This window comes from Muscardinus avellanarius (assembly GCF_963383645.1).
Source record: "Muscardinus avellanarius genome assembly, chromosome: 11".
Lineage (NCBI taxonomy): Eukaryota > Metazoa > Chordata > Mammalia > Rodentia > Gliridae > Muscardinus > Muscardinus avellanarius.
In genome coordinates this window covers 11624475-11633617 of record NC_137797.1, presented here as the reverse complement: position 1 = coordinate 11633617, position 9143 = coordinate 11624475, and the positions used below count along the sequence as shown (strand labels likewise).

Here is a 9143-nt window from a genome sequence, read left to right as displayed (position 1 = left end):
AGGCACAGGGAGCTCCAGGTGGCCCGGCAGGACCCGGGAAGGTTCCAGAAAGGAACTTCCTGATGTGATGCTGGGTGGGCTGAGGGCTGTGGGGGGGGGGGGCAGAGCAGGGTTGTGAGCAGGGGAGGAGCAGGGCTGTATCTGTATTTTGGAAGGCATGCTCTGGCAGCCTGGGGCAGGGGTGGGAGGGGGGCTGGGCAGGAAAGCCTGTGAGGAGGTTATCATGAAGACCCCTGAGGCCTGGGCCTGAGGGCGGGCATCAGGTGTGGCTGCTGGGCTGTGGAGAAGCAATTTCCCAGCGATAAAATCCTTGAAAGGAGGGGCAGGATCAGCCTCCCCCATCCTTGCCCCGATTGGGTACTGGGTCCAGGAGCAGCAACTGAGGTTTGGAGTGGACAGCTGAGTTGTGGGGCCAGGTAGGGGCCGTGTGGGTGAAGGCATCCAGAGGCAGCTGGGCACAAATGCCCCCCACAGTGGAGTGCCCCCCAGGATAGAGAGGGGTCCTCCTCGGGCCTGCCTTTCGCCTCTAGCCACCTGTCTACGCTAAGTGAGCTGGGTCCTGGTCCTGGAGTTCTTGGAGGGACAGGTAGGCATCCATGTTCTGAGCCAGGCAGCAGGTAGGGTTGCTGGCCTTGCCCTCAACAGGAGGGTAGGCCCTGAGAGGGCCGGACCCCTCCCCAGGACTGGGGCCAGGGGCCTCCCTCCCGGCCTCTCCTGGCACCAGCTCCAGCTGGGGCAGCACATGTGGCACGTCCGGGGCTGCTGGGGTGGGCGGCGCCCGGGGCTGGGCGCCCGGGGCTGGGGGGACTCCCTCCTGCAGCCCTTCTTCACTGGCCCCAGCCTGTTGGGGGCTCAGGCCGCCGAGGAGACGAGGGGAGAAGAGCAGCAGGTCGTCCCCAGGAGGGAAGGTGCCGTAGGCGTCGTCCTCGCCCAGCGCGGGAGGCAGGGGCGACCCCGTGGGCACCCCCGACCAGGCCTCCTCCGGCTCCTCCTCCTCTGCGCAGGGGTTGTAGGTGAAATACACCTGGCAGGGCTCGATCTCCAGGGTGTTCGGGAGGTGGAAGAAGAAGTAGCCCTGGTTGGTGAAGCAGCTGGCCTGGGAGTGGCCACTGGACGAAGGCGAGGGTGAGGGCGCCTTGTCCTGCGGCAGCAGGAGCAACTGCGTGGTCTTGGCGTCCTTGTCCAGCACTTCCAGCGGAGAGATCTCGGGAGCCGGGCCTCCAGGGCTGAAGGAGGTCGACGGGAAGGGCGAAGAGAGCCACTTCTGCCAGGAAAAAGGCCAGCGCAGGGTGAGTGGGCCTCAGCCGCCCAGCCTCCTCGGGTCTCCCGGCCCCGCCCCTCCGGCCGCTGGCCCCGCCCCTCTGACCGAGAGCCCCGCCCCACACCCAGCTCCTAGCTCATATTGGACGGTGCAGAGCCCAACCCAGGCCCCGCCCACAGGTACGGGGGATGGTGGCTGGGTCAAGGGTGACCCTTCACTGAGCAGCTGCTGTGTACCTGGCCCTGTCCTAGGTGTAGGGGCAGGGCAGAGGACAGAATCCCCAGAGTGGCCAGTGGAGACTAGGGTGCTTGTCTTAATTGACCAGGCAGCCAACGCTATGGTCGAATAGTCTGGGGGCCATGGGACTCACTCTGCAGATGCCCCTGCAGTCAGGCCGGCAGTCACAGGCCAGCTGGGGCAGGGCTGGGACCCAGGTCCCATCACACTGTGGTGGGGACCTCTGAGGGCCCCAATTCTCTTCCCAATGCCCCTCAAAGTGCCCACCCAGCAGTCTCAGTGGCTCAGGAGCCCAGACAGAGCCCAGATGGGGTTCCAGCCCCACCCCAAGCACTCTCTCCCCGGGCCCTGGGCAGCCGCCGCACCTCTCTGAGCCTCACTGTCCACAGCGCTTAGCCCTGCCTCCCTGACTCTGTTCTCTGTTGGGTCCGCAGGGAAGTGCTAAGGGATAAAGTGGGGGTCGGGACCCCGGCCGGCACAGCGGGGGCTGTGCGAGGTCTGGGGAGCCTGGGCCCTGGGGGTGTGGCGGAGCCTCAGTGGGCATGTTTGAGCGTCCCAACAACCCTGCACCCAGGGTCCCGCAGCAGCCTGACTGGGGCCCACGGAGCACAGGAGCCCCTCAAACCAGGCCGTCTAGATGGACGGGGTCTGAGGAGGTACCTAGCACAGCCTCCTGCCAGCTCCCTCTGAGAATCCCTCCTGTCTGGTTTCCTTGAGTAACTTTAAGATGGGGATCTCGCTACCTTCAGGGCGGAGGGACGGACTTTAAGGAGTACGATAGGTAAGACAGCCTCTGTCTTGGGAGCCTTCTAGAACGTCCACGAGGGGCCCTGGGCAGCCCGTCAAAGCCAGCTCCTGACAGCTCTGTCCAGCCTGGCTCTGCGCCTCCGCACCCTCCTGACCTCCCCGTAACCCCACTGCGGCCCTCCCGACCTTGGGGCCCCAGAGCAGGCGGGGTGGGAGCAGCCCCTCAAATGTGCTTTGCCTCCAGCCTGAAGCAGTGCATGCTGGGCAGGAAGATGCCAGGCTTGGCAGGAGCCCACAGTGCCCCTGCTGTGTGGGCCTGCGCTCCTAAGCCAATCCGGGTTTCCTGACCCCCAGTGGCTAGCGACTCATCCTCCTCTGCCGTGAGTGGTGAAGGCTGTCCAGAGGGGTTTGCAGGAGCAGAGGAAGCAGACGGGAGTCCTGAGGGTGCCTGGAGCACAGACCCTGTGCCAGGCCATGTTCACAGGCAATAAATACACACAGTAATGCCATTTTACCCTATTCTATAGGTGAGGATGGTCAGGCTCAGAGAGGTCACGTGGAGTAGGATTAGAACCCAGGCCGTGTGGCTCACAGGGCGGTGCCACCACCTGAGAGTCAGCGCCAAGGAGAGGCAGCAGCGGAGCCCCGCTGCCCAGGAAACCCTACTTCAGCTTGGGCAGACACGGCTCTGCTGCGCGCCCTGCCCGCCAGGCTGGCCTGCCTCTGCCTCCTACCTGGAAGTCTCCTCCATGCTCAGAGCTCAGCTGGGAGAAGAACTGAGAGGGGTCTGGGATGTGACACTTCAGAAACTTCTTCAGCCTGAACAGGGAGGGAGAGGAGGAGGTGAGGACAGGAGTGGCGCATGGAGTCGCGCCCGCAGCCCGCAGCCCTGAGGAGACTGTCCTCGTGGCGGAGCGCCCGGGTCGGTGGGTCTGTGCCGGGTGCTGGGGACACAGGAACAGTCCCTGATCTCAAGGAGCCGCACCCTGATGAGGAGAGGGACACAAGCCAAGTGTGCAGTAGTCAGTACCCTCATCCGGACCGAGTGCTCAAGAGGAGGGTGCGGGGTGGGCAGAGAACAGGAACCAGTCTCCCAGCCAGAGCTGCCTAGATGGCGGTCCAGGCTGGGCACTGCCTGAGGGCATCTGGCTTTAGGGCAGGAGCAGTGGGAGGGGCCAGATTCCAGTCCAGTTCTCTCTGCCAAGCTGAGTGCCCAGGACATGTGTGCCTCTGCCTGGAACAAAGGCCGCCACACAGCGGCCAGGTGCACACACTCCCAGAGTCCTGAGGGAAGTGCTCAGGGCTCCCCCTGGAGGCTCGGCCTCCCCTCTCCCCTCAGCCCCCAGGTTCAGCCTTGGGTGGGTCATAGGGAGAACCGGGGCTGGGGCAGAGGCTCTGGGGATGCAGAGGAGCGCGTGCGTCTGAGCAGGGCTCAGTCTAGAGCCGGGCCAGCGATGCGTGTACATGTGTCTATGTGTGCACGCGTATATTAGGCCCTGTGGGGGCATGGGGGGACTCTTACCATGGCCTGATGTACCCACAGTTGACCAGGAAGTAGACCAAGGTGATGAAGACAATCCCCGCTCCCAGGCTCAGGACTATCGGGCTAGGCCAGGGCAGGGGCGGCATCTCCTTCCCAGGGGCTGCCGAGGTGGAGGTGGGTGAGCGGGGGAAGTGGCCGCCCACGCTGGGCGCTGGGGCGGGGTCCTGCTGAGGCCCACCCTCTCCGGGACTCAGACATGATGCTTAAAAGCGATGGCGGCACCCCAGGGCACCGCAGGCCCATGGGGCGCATGCCTCCTCCCCACCCTCTGAGCACTGCACAGGAAGCTTAAACTCAGCTTGTATGTGACAAGCGACAGGCCTCACAGGGTCCCAGCTGGCCCTGCAGACCCACTGTGTGCCAGGTGGAAGGGACATGGTCCACCTTTCTCACAGAGGGCCTGCCCAGCTTCTGGACCATTCTACAAGAGTTTGTGATTTCAGGGTGTAGGGGTGAAGGAGCCTTTCTGCCTGGCTCCTCGTAACTCACAGCTAGGGCAAGTCCCCTCCCTCCCTGAGCCGTAGAGCAGGCCCCCTGCAGGACCCCATCAGTGACAGAGCCAAGCCCTGCACCCTACCCCCAGAGCCATGCCCAGGCCCCTCCTGCCACGCTGTGCATCCCCCATACCTGCGGGCCTTGTCCTAAAGGCCAGGGGCTGGCTCCAGGGGCTCCAGACCGTGTGGCCCCCTTTCTGGGGCCGCACCCGCACCTGCAGCTCATACTGGGTGTCCGGGGCCAGTGTCTCCAGGCTCAGCCACTGCTGCCTCTGTTTGAGGCTCAGCAGGGGCGCTTCCTGGGGAGGCAGCGCTGTCAGCGGGAGGCAGGGTCCCCACTGCCCCCTCCCTCTCCCCAACCTTCCCACGGCTCCCTGACTCCCTCGGGGGCTGGGCCCCAAACCCCAGGGCGTTGACCCACACACACACAGGCACACACGCATGCATGCTTGCACACACGCACACTGTTTCCCACACCCGGACCAGGATTACAAGGGTGGGCCACCATGCCTGCCTGGCTGGATGCCTTTTTCCTCTTCCTGTTGCTCAGGCTCAGAGCCCCACCCAGCCTCCACAGAGGCTGTCCTCTGTTTGGAAAACACTCAAGCCCCACGTAGGCTGCTCCGTCACTCCTGAACACCTGTCACGCCTGAACACCTCGTCTCAGTCCTCCCCCCCGCCACTCTCTCTCTCTCTCACTGAGTTGCAGAGGGCCTCACTAAGTAGCTGAGGCTGTCTGCGAACCACAATCCTCCTGTTGCAGTCTCCCGAATGCTGGGATTACAAGCCTGCGCCACCACCGCTTGGTTCTCTTGATGGTACTTGTCAGTGTCCTGGTAGCCCCCCCACACCCGTGTGTCTGCTCCCTGGGGAAGTTTCCTGAGAGTAGGAACCTGTGAGCCTCTCTCACAGCATCCAGCACAGAGGAGGGGCCCAGTGAATATGGAGTGACCTGAGTGACCAGGCGCTGGTGAATAAAGATAACCGGCTGGCTGAGCCACAGGGCGCCATGGCCGTGGCCATGGACGGGCATCTACTGCTGCCCAGCTTTGCGAGTCTTGCCCTCGGGTATGCCTACGATCTGCTACCAGCCGTGTCCCCTGGCTATAAGGTGTGGCTGGGGTGGGGTGGGTTGCGCCATGGGGTGTGGAAAATGGTGGGGTCCACTGGGCGGGTGGCACTTCACAGGGCTGGGGACACACAGGACGGAGACATGCACTGGGACCAGGAGGGGCTGCCAGGACTTTGGGGACAGGGCTGAATCCTCACCTCCCAGCTGTGGCCCAGGGACCGCATCCGGGCCTCAAACTCTAAGTACTTGTCGATGTAGTGGGAGACCCGGGAGGTGTGCCAGGTCACGTTGCACCTGTGGGTCCCGACGTAGGTGACTTGGAGGGAGTCTGGAGCCATCAAGCGGACTGGAGACAGGAGAGAGGGAGGGCCAGCAAGCTGGTGACCGTGGGTTGTGCTGCCGGGCAGCCCAGCCCATGTGGCCTCCTCCACCTTCGCACCTGCTGTCCCTCCCGGTCCTTCCTGTCTCCCCAGCCCCTCGGGGCCCGATCTCTGCTCCCTCCAGGTGTCTGCCCAGAGTTGCCTGTGCGAAGCACCCTTGCTGAGCCCACCCGGCCCGGTCTCCACTCACGGTGCTCGAAGGGCTTGAAGTCCCGGGTCGTCACCATCCGCCACCGCCCCTCTTCCCAGCACATCACGCGGACAGTGACCACGTCCACTGCGGTCAGTGGTTGGGACTGCAGGGGGAGAAGGGCAGGGTGTGGCTGCAGCAGCGGGGCTTGGGGCAGGAGCCAGGGGGGTGGTGCGGCAAGGGCAGGAGCCCTTCCATGAGCCCCAACGTTGCATCTTCTGTAACGGGCCAGACTGCAAACACGATCTGTCACAGCTCCTCAGCTCTGCCATCGGAACAGGATACAGCCAAAGATGGACCGGGAACAAGTGCCAGGGCTGTGTTCTAATAAAACTTTATTTACAAACACAGGCAACAGGCTGGGTTCGGCCCAGGGACTTTAGCAATTTACCAAACCAGATATAAAGCGAAGTGGGCTACCTTGAGAGGGAGCGAGTCCCCATCACAGGAGCTGTGCAAGCTGGGAAGCCCCTAAGAAGGGACAGACCCCAACGAGTGGGACTGCACCTGTTTAATAGCTTCGAGCGCAAACAGCTCCCCTCCCCATCACTCCCCACCCCTACACCCTGATTTTTCTGGAAGGAAACAGCTAGGAACTGAGCATCTCTGGGAAGCCAGGTGCCCACTGATCTCCTGGTGCTCACAGCAGGGGCTGGCACTGGTGACGAGACCTGCCCCGTCCACTCAGCTGGTCCAGGGGAAGCTGGGTTCATCCCCAACCTCGTGCTAGGGCACCCGTGGAGCTGTAATGATGCCCAACAACAGCACCAAGCGCAAGCTCTGCTCTGGACCACATCCCAGAACCTCCCAAGGGACCTGCCGTTTGGCACAAAGTGGCCCGATCATCAGCTCCGACTCTGCCCGTCCACCCCAGCCACACCGCGCCACAGGAGGAGTCCTGCAGGGTGGTTATTCCCAGCGCTCTCCCCGCTCGCTACCGAACAGAAGAGCTGCAGACCCGAAGGCGCAATGGGGTCCGTGCAGGGCAGCGTGGCCTCACAACCGAGGGCACCGGGGCAGGCCCGAGTCTGGGCTGTCTCTGGCTCCCCTCCTTCCTGCCACCCCGTCCGCAGCCCTGGCGTGGTGTGCGGGCCCAGCGCCCGACCCCTAGCCTCCCCTGGCTGTCTACTCACATCGGGCCTTCCGAGGATCAGGTCACAGGCCCAGGACTCCTGCCTCCCCTCCGGCCTCCCCGGGAGCAGCACACAGGTTTTGTTCCAGTCCCTTCAAAGCAAAAGAGCCTCCATAGAAAGAGTGGAAGGGCCAGGTGCTGGACGAGGAGCCTTCTCCGACCTCTGTGGGGGGGGTGGCCAGGCAGCGGAGGGCCGCCTCAGTGCGGGGCTCCAATGCCCCAACACGCTCTGTGCCCCACTTTGCAAGCACCTTCCCCCCTCCACATCCCAGCCCGGCCCCAGGGCAGCCAGAGCGATTGATCTAGAAACGCAAACAGTTCAAGACCTCAGCACTTGGGGCCCCCAGAGCTCCGTGGGCTGAGGGTGCCCAGGCCTTTATTAGACATCAAGAGCTCCGTGCGGTCACCACTCACCAGAAGCCAGGCCCCAGCTCACTGTGGCCGCCGCCTCCCTCCCGGCTTCCTCACCCCACCCTGCAGAAGCCCTCCTGGTGCCACCCCCGCCCCAGCCTGCCTGGGCTCAGACCCTCCCCCACATGCCCCCAGAACACAGAGACCCCTTCACCAATACCCTCCCAAGATCCCAGATACTCAGAAAGTTTGGGGAGATTCTGCTGTGCCCCCTTTGCCTTGCAGGCTGGCACCCCAGTGTCTCCAAGCCACTTTGTCCAGCTCATCTCCAGAATCTGGCTGCCACTTGGATGCCACCCAGGTTCTAGGAGCCTACATGGCTGGCCGGCCATTCTCCTATAGCCAATGCCTGGACCCAACACCCGCGATTCCCAGCGTGGGTTCCAGTTAGTCTAAGACTCTAATACAGATCTTCAGAGCCCAGTATTAAAGACTCAGTGTTAGAGGCGCCCACGGTGCTCAGGTTCTGCAGGCACCACCAGGGCCATGCTCACCGTTGGTCTGACTTGGCACGGAGGTGGCAGGACGCGCCCTGCGGACCCCGCTCCCCGAGCCACGTACAGGAGACGTTGGCTTTCGAGTTGTAGAAGCAGGTGAGCTGGGAAGCACCTGTGGGCGAGACGGGGTGTGAGGGGCAGGCCCAGGGTGCCACGGCCTCTGGGCACAGCCACCACCCGGTCCTGGCACCCTGCACCTGCCAGAAGAAGAGGGGGCAACTCTGGCGGGCAGAGAAGAGATTCACGGGCCCCTTTCAGAGAGGAAGAGACTGATTCCAGAGCCTGCGAGTCCCCAGGGCAGGCAGGCGGGGCGGGGATGAGAAAGTGGCATTTTCCTGTGGTCTGCAGGGGTACACGGTGCAGCAAGTGGGGAGTGGGGAATAGGGCAGAGTGCCCCGCCCGGAGGCAGACTCTGATCTCTAGACCCTATTGCCCCATCCCTCCTTCCCTGTTTACTGCTGCTGTTAATGGACCCTCTTCCAGGAAGCAGGACTCTGGAAAGGGGCTCCAATGGGGCCTCGGCCTCCTCCCCCAAGGACAGCACGGTGACCAGATGTTGGGCTCCTCACCATTCATTGCTGCGGATGCTGGAGGGGTAGCCAGGGACAGGAGGAGGACCAGGAGGGGCAGACTCCAGGACAGAGCAGGAGCCGCCATCACATCCAGGGGCTGGAGCTGGGGTAGGGAGTCCTGGGGGAAGAGAGAAGAGAGCACAGTAAGACTGAGCCCCTTCACCTGCCTGCAGCGCAGCCTCAGGGCTTTGCACCTGCTGGTCCCTCCTTCACACTTTGCTCATGTCTCCCCTTAGAGCATCTTCTGTGAGTGACAGTAGAGAAGAGCAGTTACCTTGGCTTCGGGTCACAACATGATATAGCAAATAAATCCCCATCCTCGGGGGGATATGCGCCTAGATCCCTGCTACTGTGGGTGGTTCTGATCTCTCTATATATGCTATGATTCTCCCTGAGTAAACATTGGTACAGTAAGAGATTAACAATACTGATAAAATCTATGTCTAGTTCTAACAATAAGCCATAAAAACCACTACATGAGCCGGGCGTGGTGGCGCACACTTGTAATCCCCGCCCTTGGGAGGCAGAGACAGGAGGATCACGCAGGTTCGAAGCCAGCCGCGCACGCTGGCTTAGGAGACCCTGTTTCCAAATTTTTTTAAAAATG

At 62.8% G+C, this 9143-nt stretch overlaps 1 protein-coding gene across 1 annotated transcript; it reads right to left on the bottom strand.

Annotated features, from left to right (window-relative positions):
- Nucleotides 1-538: 538 nt before the first annotated feature.
- Nucleotides 539-8621, bottom strand: IL2RB (interleukin 2 receptor subunit beta; the record flags this gene model as incomplete). Its single annotated transcript, XM_080704790.1, has 10 exons — nt 539-1264; nt 2980-3064; nt 3768-3990; nt 4416-4581; nt 5552-5700; nt 5925-6030; nt 6863-7064; nt 7308-7358; nt 7962-8076; nt 8534-8621. The coding sequence occupies 10 exons, from the start codon at nt 8619-8621 to the stop codon at nt 539-541; spliced, it is 1911 nt and encodes a 636-aa protein (XP_080560916.1).
- Between the last annotated feature and the right edge of the window lie 522 nt (nt 8622-9143).